Consider the following 22,307-nt stretch of genomic DNA (forward strand, 5'->3'; position numbering starts at 1 on the left):
AAATGACATTTGATACCCTTATTTCCCAGCCTTCCTGTCAATGTCTCCTTCCCTTTCCCCTACAAGTATAGACAGCACCTCTCAACAGTGGTGGAATCCCATACTATAGGTTCTCTTCCATTCAGATCAGACATCTTCCTTTCCTTCCAGTAAGACAGAGAAGCTAGAGACCTCACCATCTGACCTACCCTTATTCCCTCCATGTCCATGCAAGTTGCCATCTGATATGCTAATGTACCTGTTAGACTTCTCAACCCTTCCATCTCTCAGTTAAAATGGATGCTTCTGAAAACAGGACATGTTTCATTTTCCCCTTCCTATCTCCAGTACTTAGCCCAAAGTTTGATACATAGTCAGCACTCAATAAATGATTTTTCATTCATTCTAACATTTTATTGTCCCCCTAGATAGCCCTTTGGATTGAGCTGGCAGCATTTTCCTGGCCCAGCACACAATTAGGTTTTAACCTCCAATTAGTTAACTAGGAAAGAATGGGAATAACCTTGGAGGAAAGTGGACAGAATTGGGAGGGTAGAGTAGAATGATATTTTCTTGCCTGGTATTTGGGTCTGCAGGTGATCAGCTAGGGGACTGGGGAAAAGCTGAGCCTCGGGGTCAGGGTCAAGATTGGGGAAAGGGGTGGTCAGCTTATCATACAACCACCTTTCTCCTTAAAGGGATTTTTATCCTCAGGGATGCCTTTAAGGAGGGGGTCATCTCCAGCATGAGCTTCCACATAGTCCTTCAGTTCTTTCCCTGTTTTGGAAATCTGTGAAGGAAAAAAAAAAGTCTCCTTGGATATTTGTTCATTGCTTTGAGATCCTTGGCTAGGAGGGGAAAGGGTATATTCCCACTATCAGAACAAAAGTCCTGGCATTATAATGTCCCCAAAAGCAGTGAATTTCCCTAATGCATGAAAGAGGGTGGTCAGGCGTCTGAAAGAACTCAGCAACTGAGAAAAGCTTTAATCCCAAAGATTTAGTCTTCTCTACATGGGTTGACTTTAGTTTGGCCCAAGTTGGAGGCAGGGGAATGGATGTTCATATCACCAGGACACATTGAGCCCAAGGATCTCCTCTTCTTGCTCAGGAAACCTTGGCAGATCCACCTTATCATGCTCATTTTTGCAGTCCTAGCTTCCCCCATCATTCCCCTGATTCCAGCTCTTTAAAAAGGAGTTTCTAACACCTCCTAACCCTTTCCTCCCAATAACAACCCATTTCATCATCTCCTCCTATAAATCTCTCTCCTGTCATAAAGATAAGAAGAGAGAGAAAACAAGGAAAGAAGCTCACCATAGATCTTTCATTCTTCACTTCCTTCTTAAGTTGATCGATCTGCATTTTTAATAGCTCCTTTTCAGTGAGATCCTGAGCCATATTCCTGCTCCAGAGAAACTCTAGAAGAGAATGTCACTCCATATTATAAATGCCTCTACCACACCAAGCATCTTCTGTGTTCCCAGTCACCACCAAATGAAATCATTATACTCCCTTATCCCTTATAATCTTATGCTCTCAGTATTCAAGATGAAGCAAAAGAAGATTCTACTCTCCATGGGCAAGGAGCTTTCAGTCTGATGAAGGAGATCCTCACACTGGGAGAACTCAGTCTGATGGAAGAATCTCTATCTTTGAGGTTTTCTTCTCTCACCTCAAAAGATACAGGTGTCAGCATGGACTAATTTAACCCCAGAAGGTTTCCTCTTTGATCCACAAACATATGAAAACAATTTTTAGGGAGGTTCCTGAGAATCCTAACTCTCTTTGCTCAAATCTAGCTCCTGACCAAGTTGCCTTTGGTCCTCACCTGCCTGTAGTAGAGGTGATGGAACGGTGTCCTGAAATCTTTAGAGAGGCACTTGTCTCAGGCCTGGACCCAATATGACCTAGTCCTCTTACATTCCAGCTGAAGGTTTCTCCTGTTGAAGCAGCAGATGGTCTTAAGGCCAAAATCTCTGATCCCTTAAGCTGATTAATAAAATTGAAGTAATAAGCTCATCAAGAGACCTGAGCCCCCACTGGAAACAGAAAGGAATTGACACTTGTCCCTAAACCAGCACATTGGCCATCTCAAAATGGAACACTGTGGATGCTTAACCTATCCATGATTGGTGCCTTCAAGTATCTGAAGGTCTGTGATGTCAGGATCAGACTTTATCCTGACTAATGAAGCCCTGACAAACAAGGGATCAGACTTGATCTGCTTGAATCCAAGGTGCAAAATAAGAAGCAAAGGGTAGAAGTTTCAAAAAGACTAATTTGGGCTCCACATAAGGAAAAACTTTTTAATACTTATTGTTCAGTTATTTCCAAATCATGGTGACCCCATTTGGGTTTTCTCAGCAAATATTGTGGAGCAGTTTGCCATTCCCTTCTCCAGCTCAGTTGACAAATGAGAAAACTGAGGCAGACAAGGTTAAATGACTTGCCCAGGCTCACACAGCTAATAAGTGAGCTGAGGCCTGATTTGTACTCAGGTCTTTCTGACTCCAGGCCCAGCACTTTATCCACTGTACCACCTTATACTAAAGTAGAAGATATTTCCTTAAGGGGAGAAGATTACTTATGACTAAGGTAGGAAGGTTTGATAACCACTTTGGGGAATTCTTGGTTAGCTATAGGTTGGCCTTTGGTCTCTAATATCCCAACTGTAGAAAACTCATAAGTCATCTTCCTGCCTCCCAGCCCTACCTATCACTACTACAGTTGATTCCTTTAGGGTTCTGATTGCCTTAACTTCTATTCCAGTTGACATTCTCCAATTTTTCCTCCTCATCTTGAGCTTTCAAACTGTTTCCTCCTCTCCTCAACTCAGCTCTGAATTTTCTTTCCAGTCAGGCAACTTGCACTAATATGCTTTCAACACCTCAGCCTTTCTAACCCTAAGTCTTCAAATAAGCTTTTTCCTGAACTGAGAGAAAGCAGTTCCCCTTCCCACCCCTTCTGTCCTGTTCTCCTTCTTTCTGTAGCATTTATAAAGCACTTTTTAAATTCTGCAGTTGTGGAGGTCATATTGCCCCACTAATCTGTTCTGATACTTTTCCTTGGTGGGAATAATGTGTAGTACACAGGCACGAAGAGCTGTAAGTTGAGTTACCAATAATATTCACATGTCTGCTCTTTCTGCCTTGTACCTCAATCTGGTTAAGTACCAACTTCTGGACTGGTGACTGGTGAATGGTGGTATTTAGTTGTGGGAAAGTGTCATAGCCAATCTGACAATGTATTAATCACAAAATAACAATAAATCTCTAGCTTTTACACTTAAAAAAAAAGATAGATTAAATAATCTGATCAATCTCCATTTGAAACATTCTCCTCACATAAATTTGCCATCATTAATCCCACATGACCATAATTACTCCTTTTGGGGGTCCTGTTAGCCCTTTTCTTCAGTTGGCATTTCATCTCTTTGCTTCTTTATCTCTATTTCTTTCTGCCTCTTTCTCTATTCTAGGAGTGTGTCTATAAAACCAGGGTCAGAGACTATATCTTCATTTTCTTTTAGGTCCACTCCCAAGAGTTCCAAGAGATCTCTGCCTTCAGTCACACTCTATCCAGGGTTAGCTCAAAGAGTAAAAAGAAAATGAAGCTAAGAAATACACTGTGGTCCTTAATGTAAGAGAAAAATCTCCTATCCCCTTATATGAGGATTAGATTTTAATGTTAGCAGTAGGATTCAGTTAATTATTTGATTTTAGTAGACCTTTTGTCATTATTCTAGTATAAGTTTTAAAGTAAGATAATTGCTGGAATATAGTTAATCGTTGTTAGCATAGGTCTCAGTTTTAGTCTTAGCCTTCAAAATTGCTATATCATGCACCCTCAGCAATCATGGTTTTGAACTTGTGACTGGGCCTTCATTAGCATAGAGGCTTTTGCCTCCATTAGAAGCCTGGTGACACCCCTTCATCTTAGTATACACCCCTTATACATTATCCGGCTTTTGCCTGCTTTAAGGCCCGGCACCTCCTCCTTACCCTAGTCATCTTAGTATACATCATCCTTGACATCATCAGGCTTAGAAAGTAGGGTTCAGGATCCCCCACTCCCCTTTGTCTATCAAGTGACTTCTTCTGCCAATGAGAAGTATTTCCTGATTACTTCAACCAATCCATATCTCTCTATTTTTATCACTATCTTGGATTATTTTTAACTTGGCATATAAATTGTTTTGGGTATATTCTTTGGGGTATATAGGAATGTCTCTCACAGTGCTTGGGGTCTTTTGGTCTTGACCAGAAGTCTGGCTTTATTGGGAAACCTGCCCTCTCCAAATAAACCCATTTCTTTAGGGCTTTGAGACTTTGATTTGCATTCTTGTGGCTAGAAATTACATAACATTGAGGAGCTCATCTTGTCCATCTCCTTGCCCTTTGACAAAACCAATCTCAATTCCCTTTGGAGGTTAAGGAGGAGTGGGAGTGATGAGGAAATATGTGTTCTGTACTGCTCTTAGGAATATATTATATCCAGGTTCTATATTTAGCTACAGCTACGACAGGCCGGCTAAACCTTATGAGAGTAGCCAGCGAGTGGTCGACCCCTGGTGAACCAGGGCTTTGCTCACCCAGCATGTGAAGACTGCTTCGGCGGAACAGACAGAAGAAACCAATAAGAAGGTTCAAAGGCTGAGAGGACGACTCAGCAGAGCACTTAGGGCACTTTGGAGCACAAAAGACAACACGGCCATCCAATGCAGCTGAGGAAGTCTCCAGGTGTAACCACTTTTCGTGCCACTGGACCCAGGCTTCCAACGCCGAGAGAGTGGGACTGTCTCTGTGCATCGACTTTTCCACTTAAATCTCCTTCACACACAAGTGTCTTCGTGCACACTCATCTATCATAGATGAAAACGCACAAAGACAATCGTCATCCTCAGTTACCGAGAGACTACTACTAAATATTTAGCTAAGAAGAAAATAACATAGTTCCTGCATTCAAGGAGTTTACATGCTACTGGGAGGTAGACAGAGCACAGGAGCTAACATAGGGTCTTGTGTGAACCAGGAATAGATCCAGACAAAGTATATACTTTAGAACAATTTGAGCAGAGAAGACTTTGAACTTAGGAGCATCCAAGAAGGCTTTCTGGAGGAGGCATTTAAGTGGAATTTTAAAATAGGAGAAGGTGGAGTAGCTGGGTGGCTCATTGGATTGAGAGCCAGGCCTGGAGGTCCTAGATTAAAATCTGACCTCAGACACTTCCTAGCTGTGTGACCCTGGGCAAGTCAATTAAACCCCATTGCCTAGCCCTTACTCTTCTTCTACCTTGGAACCAAAACACAATATTGATTCTAAGATGGAAGATAAGGGTTTGGGTTTTTATTAATAAATAAATTTTTTAAAAAGGAGAAGTATTTGGAAAAGAGGTATCAGCCATGAAAAACCCATCCCTCAAATATTGAGAAACTTAGGTTTAATTAAAAAGATTATTAAAAGGGAAGGTATCAGACATGTTTGGCAGGGGATTTCCAAAATGAAGCCCCCACAGCCCTAGAGGGGCAGAGACTATGTTTGTAATCTACAAGAGGTGGTTTGGGGAAGAGTGGAAATTGGGCAGGCTCTTCCTGGGACAGATAAGAACAGAGAAGCAGGTAGTCTGGTAGACAGCCTAGGCTGACCACAAGGCTGGTTTAAGTCCCCTTAGGCTGCTTCAGGTTGAGTTTGTGATGGACAGCTCAGCTAGCAACACTGTGAATTAGTAACTAGGGCATACTGTGAAGGCATCTGGGTGTGAGCAAGAATTTAGTAAAGATGTCTGAGTGAAGAACAAGACATCTGGCTCACTGCAGGCTCCTGATTGACTTTTTCCTGTGAACAGGCTAATTCCATGTCCAAAGTGGATCTGCACAGTACAGTAGCTCATGGAACACAGACATATTAGTTTCAGGAATATTTCCACAAAGGAGGAACAAGTTTATCCCCAGAATGGAGAAAGGTCTGAACAAATTCATGGAGGTGGGAGATGTAATGTCAAATTTCAGGAAATAGCTAGACATTCAGTTTGACTGAAACACAGAGAAAATGAAGGGAGTAATTTGAAAAGCAGACTTTAGAAAACCTTAAATGTCAGAGGGAGGAATTTCATTTTTAGCCTAGAGGCAAAGAGGGAACTACTGAAGTTTTGAGCTAGGTAATGTGGTAGTCTATGGCTTAGGAAGGTTATTTTGGCAGCTATGTAGAGTACAACTTCCTTACTGTTTTGGGGTCTACTGTCACTCTCATCCATAGAATATCAAGTTTGGAAGAGACTTTAGGAGTCTTTTAGTCCAACTCCATCATTTTGCCAACAAGGATAAAAAGTCTAGAGAAGAAGACTTACCTAAGGTCAGTTCAGCCATATCCAACTCCTCATGATCCCATTTGGGGTTTTCTTGACAAAGATACTAGAGTGGTTTACTATTTCCTTCTCTAGCTCATTTTACAGATGAGGAACCTGAGGCAAACGGTTAAGTGATTTGACCAAGGTCCCAAACCTAGTATGTATCTGAGGCCAAATTTGAACTAGGGGAAATGAGTCTTCCTGACTCCAGGCCTGGTACTCAAGGTAATACAGATTAATATTAGGCAGAGACAGAACTAGAAACTAGAGCTTCTAACATCTAACTCGGGGTTCCTTCTTTACAAAGCTTTGCCTCCATGAAATAGCAATTTCCTCCTAAAATTAGAATCTGTCACCTATATATATTATAAGCATGTTTCTTTTTGGCATAGTAGAGAGAGCAATGTACTCAAAGTCATGGAAAATGGGTTCAAATCCTACTCCAGATGCTTACTGGATGTGTGACCTTGGGCACATATCTTAAATTCCCAGTATGTCTCAGTTTCTTTATCTATAAATAAGGAAGTTGAACAGAACCACTAAGATTCCTTCCAGTTCAAAATCAATGAATGATTCTATGATTTCTTTATCTGGGCACTGAGAAGAACATATCTCCACTCTACATAATAATAGCAACTCACCCCCACCCCCTTTGTTAACCCTTAACTTCTCCTAGAAATGATACTAAGCAGAAGAGCAGTAAGGGCTAAGCAACTGGAGTTAAGTCACTTACTTGTGACCACACAGGATGGAAGTGTCTGAGGTTAGATTTGAATCCAGGTCCTCTCAACTTCAGGCCTAGTGCTCTATCCACTGAAGTACCTAGCTGAACCAACTTCAAATAAACTCTTTTTTTTTATCTTTACTTTTCATCTTAGAATTAATACTGTATATGAGTTCAAAGGCAGGAGAGCAGTAAGATCTAGGCAATGGGGATTAAGTGACTTGGCCAGAGTCACACAGCTAGGACATGTCTAAGGTCGGATTTGAACCCAGGACCTGCTGTTTCGGGGTTCAGCCCTCTGTCTGCTGGGCCACCCAGCTGCCCCTCTGACGTTAACGCTTAAGGTGTTGCAGTAAAAGTATCCCTGGCTTTGGTATTCCTAGCTTATTTGGTCTCAGTAGAGATTAAAAAATAATAATAACCTTTTATTGGTATTAAGATTGGGAAAAAAATAATTTAAGTGAGTTTCAGAAAATGTAAATAAGTTTCTGTATAAATTTGTGTAAGATGAACTGAATGTATTTAATGGACCATTTATACATTCTTCAACAAGATGCAGTTTAATAAAGTTCCTTTTTATGGGGGGAAAATAGCATCATTTGGCCCCTACTCCATACAGGCTCCTATCTCCTATCCAGAAACAGCTAGATGATGATGCCATGTAACTAGAGTACTGGGCTTGGAGCTAGGACTATGTGAGTTCGAATCTTACCTCCAACACTTACCAGTTACTATTGGATATTGGGCACCTCAGATAAAAGCTCTTGGCCAGTTTCCTCTTCTACAAAATAGGGATAGGAATAAGCACCCACCGCACAGGGCTGTTGTGAAGATCAAATGAGGTAACTAACACATGTAAGGCCCTTTGCAAATTTTAAAGTACTGAATAAAAGCCAGCTATTACTATTTATTCCCTCCGGCTCACTAGCCCACCAGTGACTCATCTCTGAGCTTCCCAAGGAAGCCCCCACCCTCTGCCCTCTTCCCATCTCCCCACACCCTGGAGTGGAAAAACCATCCCCCCTCCCCCAGCAGTAGGACCAGCCTCCTTCCTCCTCAGGCTCCCAGCCCTCTCCTCCCTATCCCCCTCCCCCAACACACACCCTGGCTTCCTCTCTGGGGCCTGGAAGCAGATTCAGCTTTGGTTTCCTCCGAAGGGGGTAAGTTTACAGGAGGGGGAGGGGTGACATCCAACAGAGCCCACCGCCTCACCCTTCCCCTCTGGGCAGGGGCTGAGAGTCAGGAGGTGGCCAAGGGAACAAACGTTGGGCTTCCTCTTGTCAGGGAATGAGCCTGCTCATGCCCCTCTTCTGGCCAGGTTTGCTTCTCTGGCCCCAAAGAGAAAGCCGGCAAGAGGGGAGGGCAGGTAGAGCAGCCAATCAGGGCCCAGAAAAGGCACAAAACCAAGTGGGTGGCTCTGGGTAGCTGCCTAGTGAGAGGAGGGGAGCCACAGCCTGGGGGCCATGGCTGAGTTGCAACAACTCCTCGAGTTTGAGATCCCCACCGGCCGGGAGGCCCTCCGAAGCAACCACAGCAGCCTCCTCAGAGTTGCTGACTACTGTGAGAGCAACTATGTTCAGGTGGGTAATGCCAGACTCTTATCCCTCCAAGTTCCCTCTCCTGGCTTGCATTGGCTCCCCAGTACTTAGATGCCATTCCAGGCCAAATCCCTATCCTTAACACTGACCCTCCCCATCTCTGACTCACTTCTTCCATCCCTGTTACTAAATCCTTTTCCACAAACCTAACTCTCATTTCTAACACTGAACCCCAACTCCCATCAGCCCCCAGGGCCTGGGCCTTATGAACCTGTTTGCTGTGTAACCCAGGGTTGAAAGAGCCCTTGAAAGAGCCCTGCCCTCTCCCGATCCCCAGGAGCACAGCACTGGTCCCTGACTGAGGCCACAGGGTCCTGCTAAATTCATTTAATCCCGAGCTCTTCCAGGGAGAAGTGGCATCATCCTAAACTAGGTCCTCACCATTTCAGTTTCCGTCACCCCCATCCCCTGCCCCCAGAGAAGAGATGGGGTGGCTGGGGTGGTGAGGACCACCTTTCCACTCTTCCTAGTAGTCATTCGAAGTCACTGGGGCAATTGAGTTCAAGAGAGCTAATGGTGAGATTGTGTTCGTGTGGGACTCAGAGACAAGAAGATGGCAAAATGATCCCTGGGAGGGAGCTACAACTAAGGGCAAAGATTCTGGGATGTTTACAGTTCTCTGGGTTATCAGGGACTTGGCTGAAGCTTCTGCCTTCTCTGGGTCTCCTTCTGCAGCTCTGCTCATAATGGTAAGCTAAAAGAACCTTGTCACCTTGGTGAGAGAGCAGGAGTGGGGAGAGACTGGTGGAAAGACGCTGGAGAAAGGAGCAAGGGCTCGATTGCATATAGGCATGTGGGCAGGTAGAACAATGGGATTTCTATTCATATTAGCATTGTAACGTACAAGTGAGATGCCAAACGGTATGCAAAATAGCACCTGTTCTTGGACCATGGAAGAACTCTCACCTTTACAGTGATGTGGGGTAACTCAATTCAATTCAGTAAATTGAGGGCAAAGCTTTGGATTTGGAGTTAGGAAAGCTGGATTCTATTCAGACAACTCCTGTGTCTGCTACCGGGGCACCCTGTGTCTGATCTTCAGCTTGCTCTTCTGTATCCAGGGAGAATAAGTCTCCTCTGTTTCTGAAGTCCTTCCTTCTGGACATCTCAAAATATTTTTCCAGAGAGGCTCTCTTTTGCCTTTCTGGAAGGGAGAGAAAGAAGGAAGAGGCATGTTTCAGATTAAGAAACTGAAATCAAGAGGGAGAAAGCAACTCAGTCAGGGAGGGTATCTGAGGCCAAAGTTGGGGTTCTTGAAGACTCCGGGGCTCTGGTCTCTGCCCCTCAGTGAGCTAACTTGACTTGCCAGGCCTTAACTACCTGCTTTCTTTGCTTTATCTGGGAAGCTTACAGGCTGCTTCATCAAGTTGGGGGAAGATGGGTGGCTGCTCAATACCGTTACTTAAAGAGCCTCTGGTCTACCCATCCCCTCTACACACTTCTCCCCAGTCTGGCAGGTGTCAGGAAAACCACAAGGAGGAGATGCTGGGGTTAGCTTCAGTTCTGCAGTCAGTCATTTGTTTCTCAGGATTGACTGAGTTTCCAAATCTGGGGTGACTAGTGTGAGATCTTTGGAGGGGAGGAATCTCAAACTCAGTTCCAGGCACTTCCCCTATCCCGTTAGCCACTTTCCCCACCTGAATTCAGTAGCCTCTTCCCCATGAGCCAGAGTCAGGGTTCAGGGATGGACTCTAGCCTTCAACCTCCCAGAGACTGGGCCCAACAGCGGTTTCCTAATGAGGGCTAGACAAAACCTTACAACCATCTGTCATTTCAAGCTAGAGTCAGTTTGAGCTCCTAAGAGCGTTTAACTCAGAAATCATGCTACAAATCAGGGACTGAATGATTGGTTTTTTTATTATTTTGTCTTAAGAAAGCTATGGAGAAAATGTCAATAATGAAGATCAAAATTATAAGTGTATAAGATTGGGGGGGGGGAGGGCAACTAGGTGGCTCAGTGGATTGAGAGGCAGAGGTCCTGGATTCAAATGTGGCCTCAGACACTTCCTAGCTGTGTGACCCTGGGCAAGTCACTTAACTCCCATTGCCTAGCCCTCACTGCTCATCTACCTTGGAACCAAAACACAGTACTGATTCTAAGATGGAAGGGAAGAAGAAGAAACTAAGACCCAGAAGAGTTTAATGGCTTTCCCACAGTGTTCCGTATCAGAACTGAAATAAAAAGTTCTATATATTCCCTCAGTGTCCAACACAGTAAATGTTGAATAAATATTTACTAATAATAACAAACATTGTGAATAACAGCTAGCACTGATACAGTGTTTGCAGAATGCTTTACATAAGAGAATCACATTCTACCCTCACAACAACACTTGAAGGTAGGTGCTATTATTATTTCCATCTTACAGATGAAGAAACTGAGGTTGAAAAGATTAAGTGACTTGCCTAGGATCTCCTAGCTAATAAGTGTCAAAAGCCTGAGAATAACTCAGGTTTTCCTAACTCCATTTTTAGCACTCTTACTATTAGTAATGTGATTAATCTCTCACTTCTGTGGCTTTGCCTCATAGCAGCTAATAACTCTGTGCCCCCTTGGATCGTAAGTAATTTGTTTCTCAGGATTGACTGAGTTTCCAAATCTGGGGTGATTGGTGTCCACATCTCCAATGCATGTATCATATTCAATCTTGTACAGTAGTCATTCATGTACACATTATATCTCCTCAACTAAATTGCCAGCTCCCATAGCATAGGAATGATGCTTCTTACCTAGCGTTTCATCTCCCCTGAGCTCTAGTGCAGTGCTTAGCACATAGTGCGCACTTAATAAATGTTTACTAAGACTATTATTATCGACTTTGCACATAATAGATACTTGATAAATCTTTGACAAATGGATGAATGAATGAATGAATGAATGGGAAAATGGATGAACTGAATGGGAAAAGTCATCTGTTCTGTCTTCCTTCCCTCTTGTCTGTCTTCTTTTTCCTTTCTCAGTCCATCCACCAATGGCCAGGGAGGACAGGTGGTCTCCACACGTGCCTAAGGATGGAAAGGAAGCTGGGAGGATCATCTATTTCAACCCTCTTGTGGGGGGGAACAAAACTACTTCACCAGATGGCTAGAGCCATCGCTAGCTGTGCTTGTGTCTCGGGCCAAGAAAAAATCATTTGGAGCAAAGGAGGCAGCTTTGGGACATGAGGCCTGGGAGACAGGGGATGAGGAGACCAGGACCACTGTACAGCCTCAGCGGAGAGGGGAAAGAGGCAGCTGAGGAAGAGTTTATGTGACATATAGTGGCCAGGGGAAACCATTCTTGGTAGCCTGGGGTTCCAAACCTGGAATCCACAGATTCTTACGGGTTTCAAGAATTTGGATGGGAAAAAAATAACATCTTTGTTTTCACTGACTTCTAGCTAAAATATAGTATTTCTTTCTTTAAAAGAAAAATCCTTACCTTCCATCTTAGAGTCAATACAAAATGTGCTGGTTCTAAGACAGAAGAGCAGTAAGGACTAGGCAATAAGGGTTAAGTGACTTGCCCAGAATCACACTACTAGGTCAAATTTGAACCCAGGACCTCCTGTTTCTAGGCCTGGAGCTCTATCCACTGAGCCACCCAGCTGCCCCCTCCATTTAGGTTTTTTGAGGGTGGCCTGGAAGTCCTTTCTGAGATATTCTGACAGATCTTTCCCCATTACCTGTGATGAGACATCAGTCTTAATGACCCTAAGCTCTGAGGTGAACCTTTTCTCCCTCTTTTGCCTTTGACTCTCCGAGAGATAGCCATGGTGTGGTAGGAAGGGCCCTTGATTTGAAATTATGAGTGTTGGTGGGTTGAAGTTCTCATTTTCTGTGAAACCTTAGGCAAATCATGTCCCATCCACAGCCTTTAGTGCTCATCTATAAAATGAGAGGTTTGTAGTGGAGCCTTCGGAGTCCTGATGAGCAACGATGCGTGTGAGCTCTGGGAAGAGGGGCTGAGCTGAAGGCAAAGATTACGTGTCTTACAGGCCACAGAAAAGCGCAAAGCTCTGGAGGAAACCATGGCCTTTACCACTCAGGCCCTGGCCAGCGTGGCCTACCAGATAAGCAACCTGGCTGGACACCTGCTGAGGATGCTGGATCTCCAGGACGCTGGACTGAGGCAGGTGGAGGCCAGTGTGAGCACACTGGACCAGGTAAGGTAGCTGCCCTTGGCCCAACCTGACAGGGCCATCCTTATCACTTTCTTCCTTCATGTACCTTCACTTAGGTGGTCCTTCACCTTGGTTGTTATTTTTTGCTTTATTATTATTTTTCAAACCCTTACCTTCCATCTTAGAACCACTACTATGTATTGGTTCCAAGGCAGAAGAGCAAAAAGGATTTGGCAATGAGGGTTAAGTGACTTATCCAGGGTCACCCAGCTAGGAAGTGAGACCCCCCTCCCCATCTCCAGGCCTGGCTTTCAATTCACTGAGCTACCCAACTGCCCCTAAGAACTTAGTTTTCAAATATATATATATATATACATTGGAGTATCTAAGTAGTCTGGGCAAGTCATTTGACCCCCAGTGCCTAGCCTTTAATGCTCTTCCTCCTTAGAACCAATACACAGTATTGATTCTAAGACAGAAGGTAAGAATTGTTTTATATATATATATGGATATAGATCAGTTCTGTTCCCTCCATGGAATTCTTGTTGGAGACATGAAGCCTGGAGAAGAGGAATTATTTACTGGGGCATCCAGATATCTAAATTTATATATATATGATAACAGGGTCAAGTGAGGTGGCTCAGTGGATAGAGAGCCCAGCCTGGAGATGGGAGGTCCTGGGTTCGGATGTGACCTCAGACAGTGTGACCCTGGGAAAGTAACTTAACCCCCCATTGCCTAGGCCTTACTGCTCTTCTGTCTTAGAATTGATACTAAGACAGAAGATAAGAGTTAAAAAATTATTTTCAATGCTATATTTCAGTATAATTCATTTCCTTTGTAATCCTGTGTGGTTTATTTTATACATTGGGGTTGGGTTTTTAGGAACATTGTTTTTAGAAGTAGTCTATGGGCTTCAAGAACTGCCAAAGAGTCCATGATACAAAAATGGTCAAGAACCCTTGTACTGGATTCTTCCTCTCAGGCCATTCCCTGTCCATAATGGCCATCAGATCCCTAATTCCACTGTGGCTGTTCTCTTTTGAAATTATTCTGAATTCCCACACAGTTTCTCCATCTTTGTACTGGTTGTCTGATATAATCAAGTCAGAGCTCATGAAGGACAAGGAATCTGAATCTCTCCCAGTGCTAGCTCCTGGCTTTGTCTGTAGACTTAATTATGGCCTCAAGAATCATTGATTTAGAGCTAAAAGAGGCTAGAGATCATCTAGTCCAACTCCTTCATTTGACAGAGGAGGAAACTGAGGCCCCCAAGTGTTGTGTGATGTCCAAGGTACAGATCATTAGTGGCAGAGCCTGGATTGAAACCCAGAAACTCTGGGTCTGTATCAAGCACTCTTACCAGGAGATGGACAGAGAACCCAACTGGGAGAGAGTAACCTAGAGCAAAAGATTAGCCTTGGGTTGTATGCATAGGGAGGCAGTCCTCAGTGTGAATGTGTCCCTCACTTCCCCTCCCCCTACACTCTCCTCTTTCCTTCCTGCATATATACTTCTCCCCTATGACACATGCATCTCCCCACTCCAGCTGATGGGGTGTGTCCTTTCCTCTTGCCCCAGTAAACAATTCTTCTTCTCCAGGCTCCATGTCTCCAATGAGAATTCCACGGAGGGAACAGAGCTGATCCATCCACCCTTCCCATCAAGTCCTTCAGGCCCCCATCCCCTTTCACCACACCCCTTTGGCTGGAATGATATGTTCTGAGCCTATCTAGCTCCCTCCCAACATTCCCCCCACCCCCAGGGGGATTCCATGTTTTCTCCCTTCCTCCTGTTCCTGTCTGTCTAATAATAATTGCTATTCCCTTTCCACAGGAAGTTACTGAAGTGGCTCTCTCCTCCCCCTAGTCCCCTGCACATACATACATACTGCTGCCAACTGTCATTACTGTGTGACCTTGGAAACCTAGCTCACCCTCTCTGACCCTCATCTCTAGGTGGTATCCTCCCCAGTGGCAAGCCCAGGTTTGGAAGAAACTTTAATGGGTTATAAGTCAGGCAGGACCCTGGATAGGCACCTACCCTCCCCCCACCTCTTCTACCCCCAATCTCCACAGATGGTAAACATGCACATGGAGAAGGTTGCCCGAAGGGAGATTGGAACATTGGCTGTGTTCCAGCGGCAGCCGACAAACCAAAAGATCATCCCGCCTGAGAACCTGCCAGTGATGGAGCCCTACTACAGGAAGCCTCTCAACTTCGCCTGCCTGGATGACGTTGGGCATGGGATCAAGGTAGACCCAGAGCTCCCCTCAATCCTGATACACTATGCCCATCTCAGGGCTTTCCTCCCCAAGTCTTTCATTTCAACATTTAAAAATGTTTTATTTTTCGAAACCCTTACTTTCCTTCTGCCTTAGAATCAGTTCTATGGACTGGTTCCAAGGCAGAAGAGTAGTAAGGGTGAGGCAATGAGGGATAAGTGACTTGCCCAGGATCAAACAGCTAGGAAGTGTCTGAGGCTCAACATTTTTTTAAACCCTTGCCTTCCATTTTAGAATCACTACTGTGTATTAGTTTCAAGGCAGAAGAAAGGGTTAGGCAATGGGGGATAAGTGACTTGCCCAGGGTCACACAGCTAGGAAGTGTCTGAGGCCATATTTGAAACTTCAACATATTTTTTACTTCATTACACAGGCTACAGTATCTGTCTCTGGGAGAGATACAAAAATAACCACTTTCCCTCTTGCACCTCCTGGACTCCCTAGTACCCCTTCTAAGTAATTCATCCCACTTCTTATGCCTCCTTATCTCAGGTTTTTCATAATTGTCCCTTAGTACCCTTATATTCCACTTCTCAAACAAATATACATTTATTTTTGCTGAGTGTGAAGTCCTGAGCTTCCTCTCTTACTGTGGGGTACTGAGGAAAAGCAGTGGGTGCTGGGCCCTGGGTGTGCATGAGAACAGCCACATCACCGTATGAGAATAGAAACTTCCTCTGGTCTGGAGGTTTGAGGTTGCAGTCCTTTCTCAGCCACTGTCTCAAGCTGTCAGAACTGAGATCTTGAGAGAAAGAGGAGGTGCAGGGCTGCACATGCACATGCACATGCACATGCTCGTAGAGGATCTCAGGGAACCTACGGAACTGGAGTTTTTGTCTCAACCCTCAGAGACAGGGGCAGGAAGGGGGTGCCCACAAAACTTTCCAGAGAAACCTTCCTGATCAGGCCCCTTGCCCAAACTTTCTCACCCTGGGAGACTGGATTCTTCAAATCTCTATTTCTTATGCCATTAATATGGTCATTTTAAATAATCCCTTGATCTCAATCCAAAGGAAATTCCACACTCTGTTGCCCAAGTGTCATCTATCCTAAATCCCTCTTGCTACAGCTTTAAAATCCATTTCCTCTTACTGTGATCAGAAGTAATACTAGCCACCTTCTACATGGAAGCTTCTACTATCCCTTTTTCTGCCCTTGTCATCATTAACTGTCCCTATAAAAACTAGCCTTAATAGAAATCTCTTCCTTTACACAAAAAATCTTTTTCTGTCCTTTTATTATTATGCTCCTATGAATCAGACCTTCAGGAGATAGGATTCTTTCAGCTGTTCTCTAATAAAACAAATAAAAAACAACATTCATTTCCATATTAATGTGAATTATGTCCTTTGCAAATTCCATTCAAGTACAAAAATGAATATCTTTCCTGGATCAGCCACTTTCTCTCTGCTGTTTTCTAGAAACCAACCTGGCCTTCCAAGACTATTGCTTGGTCACACTGCTCAAGGAAGTTTCTTCCTTCCCTGAGGGCCCTTGGTTGGACTCAGAGGTCCAGCACATATTAGGGTCTTTCTTTCCCAAGCTCTACTATTAAGATGCTTCTGCAGGAGGAAAGAATCTGGAGAGAGGCAGAGGAAAGGAGGTTGTTGGAACATTAAGGGGCCAAAGACTTTGGAGGAAGTGTCTTCTCCAGAAGACCAAGAGAGAAAAATAAGGGGATGTTGTGGCTGAACAGAGGAAGTGCCTGGCAGACGGTGTGTCTGTCTCAGCTCTGGCTCTGGTGCCAGTGTAGTCTGCATACCTCATGCTTCTGAGGTGTGTTTTGAGATTGCCAGACAAGGGAGGAGGTATAGTTGGGAAGCGAAACTGGGAACTTGCTGAGCCATTTTCCCCACCCAGTTCCCATCCCTGGCACCCTAGTTCCTCTCTCTTGGTTCCTTTTGAGGTCAAGGAAAGGATAGCACAGAAAGGGGAACAGCAGGGAGATGTGTCAGCCCCTGAACTTTGGCTTATCTTTCCTTTCCCAGGATCTTAGCACTCAGCTGTCCAGAACTGGGACACTCTCCCGAAAGAGCATCAAGGCTACAGTTGCCCCTACCTCAGGAACACTGGGGTGAGTTTCTTGCATGGTCAAACCCTTTCCTTGTCCCTGGCATGTCCTTCCCTTCTCTTTCTCCCAGATCATTCCCAAATCTCTCCTTCTTCCCCATCCAGTCTACCCTTCCCTGGCAACAACATATTTACCTCCGTTGTTGGGGAGTCACAGTGGAGCATAGATAGAGCATAGGGTCTGGAGTCAGGAAGACCAGATATCAAATCTGGCTGACCTTGAGAAAGACATCATCTCCCTCAGTTTCCACAATTACAAAATGGAGATTATAAAAACACCCATCTCTGTTGTGAGGCTCAAATAAAATATTTATAGAGTGTGTAGCACCATGTTTGGCCCATAATAAGCACTTCATTCTTCTTTCCTTTTCTTTTTTTTTTCTTTCCACACCTCATTGTGTTACTCCTCATTCTCCAGTCGGGCCCCCAGAGTCCCCGAGCCTGTACATCTGCCAGTCATTCCTGATGACAAAATTTCTGCAGCTTCCTCTCTGGCCTCTTCCAGGTGAGCTCTATCTAATGGTAAAACCTGGTGACTAGGGAGAGTAGAGAATAGCTGCCCTTCCTTAGTAGTTGTTTTGGTTACACAATCTGCCCTTGGGATAGGTGGAATTTGGGTGGTCAAGGAATTTGGGACAAGGCCACTAGGCATTTGGAGGCGAGGACCAAGAGTCAAGGTCCCCAGTTCTCCTTATGTCCTCCTTTGGACTTCCGTAGCACTGAAGGCATCTGTGGGTTCCCCATGGCCAAGGTCCCAGAGATGCCCCAAGCCCCACCACTCCCTGGTTCCATGTCCCCAACCCCTGAAGAACCGGAGAAATCTGAGGAGCTGTCCACACTCCAGCCAGGTAAAGAGCCCCATACCTCCCCTATTCCTCTCTCTTCACCTCATCCCTCCCAGCCTGGCCTCGGGGTCCTCTCATTCTCCCATTCACCCTCACCAAAGGAGCCCTCAGCTCTTCTTTATATCATCATGCCCTACCCCAAAGGGAGAGGAAGTGCTGGGTGGGGAGGAGGTTGTGAATGTACTTAACCTCTTTGACAATGATTATGTGCAGTAAAATAGATTTAGACTTGCTCTAGGTTTTGTTGAAGATTATGGCAGAAGGCAGGTTCCATTTTCATGAGACTTTGCTCCAGATCCTCCCCTCCCCCACCTTCTGCTTTCCTTTCAGCACTAGATCTGCCGCTGCCCCTAGAGCTGCCCCCACCCTTAGAGGTTGATGAACTGATGCTGCCACTTCCCCCACCTCCTGAATTTGACCTGGAAGAACCAACCTGGGCTCCTGCTCAGTACTTGGAGAAAGGTACTACTTTCTACTTACTAACTGAAAAAAGGTGTCACTATGCCAGCAAAGTTTCAGCTGGTTCATATGCCTGGATCCCTGGCTCCAGTCTTTTGTTGGTCGGTTCTCTCAGCCAGAGATTCTTATCCTTTCCTAATGAGGACAATCTCAATGGAAGGAAAGGGGGCTTCAGGTTTTCATTTCCAAATGAAGGGACCTTTCCCCAGCTAATACTCGGTTCAGAATTTTGCCTTCTTTCCAGCATGGTGGGGGGGGGGGGGAAGGGGGGGTCCTAACTTTAAGCCTTCCTTTCCACAATCCCTTTGAAACTAGTTTCTACTGACCCGAGACCACCTTGTCTAGTATCCCCAGGGAAGCTATACTATGGACTAGTAAAATATCTCAATTTGGTACCACAAATTCCATGATCCTTGTGGTTTTAATCCTTGCCTTCAACTGTAGGCTCAGGAGGAACGGATCCAAAATTTATGGATGAGGGAAGAAAGCTGAGGTTGGAAGGAGCAATACAGAGAGGAGGAATTATTGTTTCATAATATGAGTTTTAAGAATTAGGAGACTTCAACAGTAACAACTGAGCAAACCTGTAAAAATTTGCCCTGGGGGTTGGGGAGGATCTACATTTTACAAAACTGAGAAGTCAATGATGAAGGTTACATAGCAAGTAAGTTAGGGCAGAGCTGAGAGTAAAAGGGCCTGTGTGACTGAACAAGTTATCTAAGCTCTCTATAATCCTCTTGTTTAATTAAACATTAAATCATCCAACTGGATGAGATGACTTCTAAGGTCTCTTCCCACTTCAAATATATGATCCTAGGTGTTAAAGCACAATTCTGACTTTTAATTCATTGGTCCTTCCATGGCACATGATCTGCTCCAAGATTGAGAGGACCTGGATTCAAATTCTAGCACTGCATGCCCTTGGCACGTCATTTAAACTGTTTATTAGTTGCCTTATCTGAGCTTGTTGACCTGGAGAACTTCTAAAGTCCTTTCCAACTCTAAAGGTATATTAGAGTTAAAAAATGTTCAAACCTTGCTGGGAGCACACAAATATGCCCAGACCAGGTTTTGAATCTAAGTAATTCAGAATCTGCCTCCTAAGGAAGTAGAACCCTAATATCTGATAACTGAAAACATTTTATGGCTGGGTTTATTCTTAGCATATCTTCTCCTGATTTTTAAATTTTATTCAAAGATATTTTCCCAATTATATGTCTTCTCCCCATTTTGGTAGTTGGTTCATTTTCCAGGCTGACTTGGAAACAAGTTTTGACTAGATAGTAGAGGGAGATGACTGGGAAAGAATCTTCTGTCCAAAGAGTAATTAGTGGATCTGTCAATTTGGAGTAATAACAGCAAATATTTATAAAGTATTTAAGGTTTGTGAAGCCTTTTATAGAAGAGCTCACTTAAACCTCACAACAATACTGGGAGGTTGATGCTGTTATCACCATTTTACAGATAAGGAAACAGGTAGAAGGAAGTTAAGGGTCTTGTCTAAAGTGATACAGGGGGTAAGTATATGAGACAAGATTTAAATTCAGGTGTTCCTACACCAAGTCCATTGCTCTGTGCACTATGCCATTGTGTAGAGTATATCTACTCTTTACCTTATTCTATTTACCTTTTTTTTTTAAGCAATGACTTGAAGGCACAATTGACAGGCTTATCAAATTTTTTGATTGGCACAAGGCTGAGAAAGTCAATATAAGATCCAAAAACATTTTGACAGAGAGGAAAGGCCAGCCCAGATAAAATGTAATAGGGACAAATGCAAAATCTTTCACTCAGGTTTAAAGAGTCAATAACATAAAGCACAAGATGAGCACAATTATGGCTAGATAACAATTCATGTGAAAATTGGACATTTTAAAAGACTATATGCTTAATTTGAATCAATAATGCAATATCACTGCTAAAATAGTAATATGCTGCAATGAGTTACATAGTATCCTGTATCTGTCTGTCTCCTGTTCTGGCCAGACAATTGGACGCCATCAACTGTCATGTTGTGGGCTTCGCTTTTTAAGATGAATATCTGGGTGGGGTGAAGTCTGAATAAGCAAATGGACTTAGTGATCGTGTCATGTCATAGAACTGGAGGAAGATCTATCATGAGGGAGGGGAATGTTTAGACTCCTTAGTTATATGGAACAGAACTAGAGAGGTAGATTCAGATGGCTTTCCAGAGGTAGCGAGTTCCTTGTCACTAGAAGTCTTCAAAAAGATGTCAGACAACCACTTGTGGGGATATTATTGGGAGGGATTGCTTTTCAGGCATGAATTAGATTTTAGATAGCCTGAGGTCATTTCCAACTCGCAATACCATAAGAGGTAGAAGAAAGCAGCTAGGTTGCCCAATGAATATAGTGCCAGGCCCTGAGTCAGGAAGATTCATCTTCTGAGTTCTTACTAGCACATACTTACTAGCTGTGTGACCCTGGGCAAGTCACCTAACCCTGTTGTCTCCATTTCTTCATCTGTAAAATGAGCTGGAGAAGGAAACAGCAAATCACTTCAGTATCTTTGCCAAGAAAATCCCAAATGGGGTCACCAAGGGACAGACAAGACTGAAATGACCAACAAGAGAAGAGGATAGTAAGCCTAAAACTTCACAGTAATAGTTGAGGTTTAAGGACACCGTAACCACTTGCCCTCTAAAATGGATTCTCACTCACACCTCAGGAATATAATACTTCTTCCAGGAAGAGAAGCAAAATAGCGAAATCCTGGGGCTTCATCTAGTGTTCCCTTTGTTCAATGCTGGGATCAATTAATCAATCCTGAGGCCTAGAGCTCATAGAATCAGTGCTGGGAGAGACCTTAAGAGGCACTACCTCATAAGCCAAGATAAATCAAATGATTTACTCAAGGTCACAATTAGCTTTGAAGCAGGATCCAAACCCAGGATGCCCTGTGTGACACACCAAGCTGCCTAAGTTTCCCTATGATTGCTACCTGCAGGTCTCAGTGTGTTGTTCCCTCCTCCCACACAGTGGTGACGCTGTACCCCTACACCTGCCAGAAAGACAACGAGCTCTCCTTTGATGTGGGCACTACCATCTGTGTCACCCGACGCTACTCAGATGGTTGGTGCGAGGGTGTCACCTCTGAGGGTTCTGGCTTCTTCCCTGGAAACTATGTGGAGCCAAGCTGCTAATTACCTTGCCCTTCATGCCACCTGGAAATTCCAGGACCACAAAGGACCATTAGAAAAGTGATGACTACCTAGCCTTGATCTTTCCCTTGTGTCCAGGGCCTTACCTTCTCCCCAGTATTCCCAGTAACTTCAGCCATTCAGGTAAGCTTTTCCCTGTGTGTGGGGACAGTTGGGGTAAATAAAGATGAAGAGACACCCAGTAATTAGATAAAAGCAGAAATTGTGAATCAGCTCCAAAAGATCCCAAATAAGACTGAATTATTTTTTGGTGGGCTGGGGCTGAACTGTCTTTGGGAGTGGAGAGGTGTTTTTCCTTCATGGGGAAAGAAGATGGGGAAAGAAGAACAAAGGACTGGGCTGGCTAGCTGGCTGTTTTGTTGGTGGGTGAGAATTTTGGTCTAAAATTTGGTGATCCTGTCAGAAAGCGTGGACATCCTCATTTGCCCTCCTCACTGGTGCCTACTTTAAATAAAACTCTCAGTTAAAGTTCTTGACTTGACTATCCCAGGTGGGGGCAAAGAGAGCATAAAATATTCAGCATTGTGGCTCTCCTCCTCCTTTCCCATTTCTAATTTTTACTACCAACATCTGAGAGTCCACTATATGAGCCTCATCCCCAGCTTTGGAACAGATCCCACCCAACTAAGCCAGGGGGAACAGCCCAAAGCATCCCTCTTGTAGGAAACTGCTGTTATGTGTAACTTCAGCAAATCAATTCACTTATCCAGGCCTC

At 44.1% G+C, this 22,307-nt stretch overlaps 2 protein-coding genes across 5 annotated transcripts; one reads left to right on the forward strand and one right to left on the reverse strand.

Moving 5' to 3' along the window:
• Positions 1 to 368: 368 nt before the first annotated feature.
• Positions 369 to 8,292, reverse strand: GNGT2 (G protein subunit gamma transducin 2). 3 transcript variants are annotated; one of them, XM_056816879.1, is made up of 5 exons: positions 8,155 to 8,292; positions 7,777 to 7,872; positions 4,573 to 4,842; positions 1,296 to 1,399; positions 369 to 769 (listed from the first exon to the last, which is right to left on the reverse strand). In XM_056816879.1, the coding sequence occupies exons 3-5, from the start codon at positions 4,787 to 4,789 to the stop codon at positions 644 to 646; spliced, it is 447 nt and encodes a 148-aa protein (XP_056672857.1). In that variant the 5' UTR covers positions 4,790 to 4,842; positions 7,777 to 7,872; positions 8,155 to 8,292; the 3' UTR covers positions 369 to 643. The 3 variants fall into 3 exon arrangements, with proteins under 3 accessions (XP_056672857.1, XP_056672859.1, XP_056672858.1); XM_056816881.1 differs by lacking the exons at positions 4,573 to 4,842; positions 7,777 to 7,872; positions 8,155 to 8,292 and adding an exon at positions 1,810 to 1,966 and having other exon boundaries at positions 1,296 to 1,383; XM_056816880.1 differs by lacking the exons at positions 4,573 to 4,842; positions 7,777 to 7,872; positions 8,155 to 8,292 and adding an exon at positions 1,810 to 1,966.
• On the forward strand, positions 8,154 to 22,060 carry ABI3 (ABI family member 3). 2 transcript variants are annotated; one of them, XM_056816876.1, is made up of 8 exons: positions 8,154 to 8,211; positions 12,627 to 12,794; positions 14,831 to 15,007; positions 17,026 to 17,111; positions 17,526 to 17,612; positions 17,825 to 17,955; positions 18,283 to 18,414; positions 21,411 to 22,060. In XM_056816876.1, exons 2-8 carry the CDS (start codon positions 12,660 to 12,662, stop codon positions 21,572 to 21,574), a joined length of 912 nt encoding a protein of 303 aa, XP_056672854.1. In that variant the 5' UTR covers positions 8,154 to 8,211; positions 12,627 to 12,659; the 3' UTR covers positions 21,575 to 22,060. The 2 variants fall into 2 exon arrangements, with proteins under 2 accessions (XP_056672854.1, XP_001373650.3); XM_001373613.5 differs by lacking the exon at positions 8,154 to 8,211 and adding an exon at positions 8,479 to 8,631.
• Positions 22,061 to 22,307: the final 247 nt, after the last annotated feature.

This window comes from Monodelphis domestica, chromosome 2 (genome assembly GCF_027887165.1).
Source record: "Monodelphis domestica isolate mMonDom1 chromosome 2, mMonDom1.pri, whole genome shotgun sequence".
NCBI classification, from domain to species: domain Eukaryota; kingdom Metazoa; phylum Chordata; class Mammalia; order Didelphimorphia; family Didelphidae; genus Monodelphis; species Monodelphis domestica.

What these genes read in the sequence shown, in the direction of transcription:
- GNGT2 (XM_056816879.1), bottom strand. Translation starts at nt 4,789, where the DNA reads ATGCACAGAGACAGTCCCACTCTCTCGGCGTTGGAAGCCTGGGTCCAG. An exon ending in AAGCAGTCTTCACATGCTGG is followed by an intron (nt 1,400 to 4,572) that starts GTGAGCAAAGCC and finishes ATTCTCTTCTAG; the next exon opens with AGTTTCTCTGGAGCAGGAAT. An exon ending in TGAAGAATGAAAGATCTATG is followed by an intron (nt 770 to 1,295) that starts GTGAGCTTCTTT and finishes TTTCCTTCACAG; the next exon opens with ATTTCCAAAACAGGGAAAGA.
- ABI3 (XM_001373613.5), top strand. Translation starts at nt 8,515, where the DNA reads ATGGCTGAGTTGCAACAACTCCTCGAGTTTGAGATCCCCACCGGCCGG. An exon ending in GTGTGAGCACACTGGACCAG is followed by an intron (nt 12,795 to 14,830) that starts GTAAGGTAGCTG and finishes CAATCTCCACAG; the next exon opens with ATGGTAAACATGCACATGGA. An exon ending in TGCTCAGTACTTGGAGAAAG is followed by an intron (nt 18,415 to 21,410) that starts GTACTACTTTCT and finishes CCTCCCACACAG; the next exon opens with TGGTGACGCTGTACCCCTAC.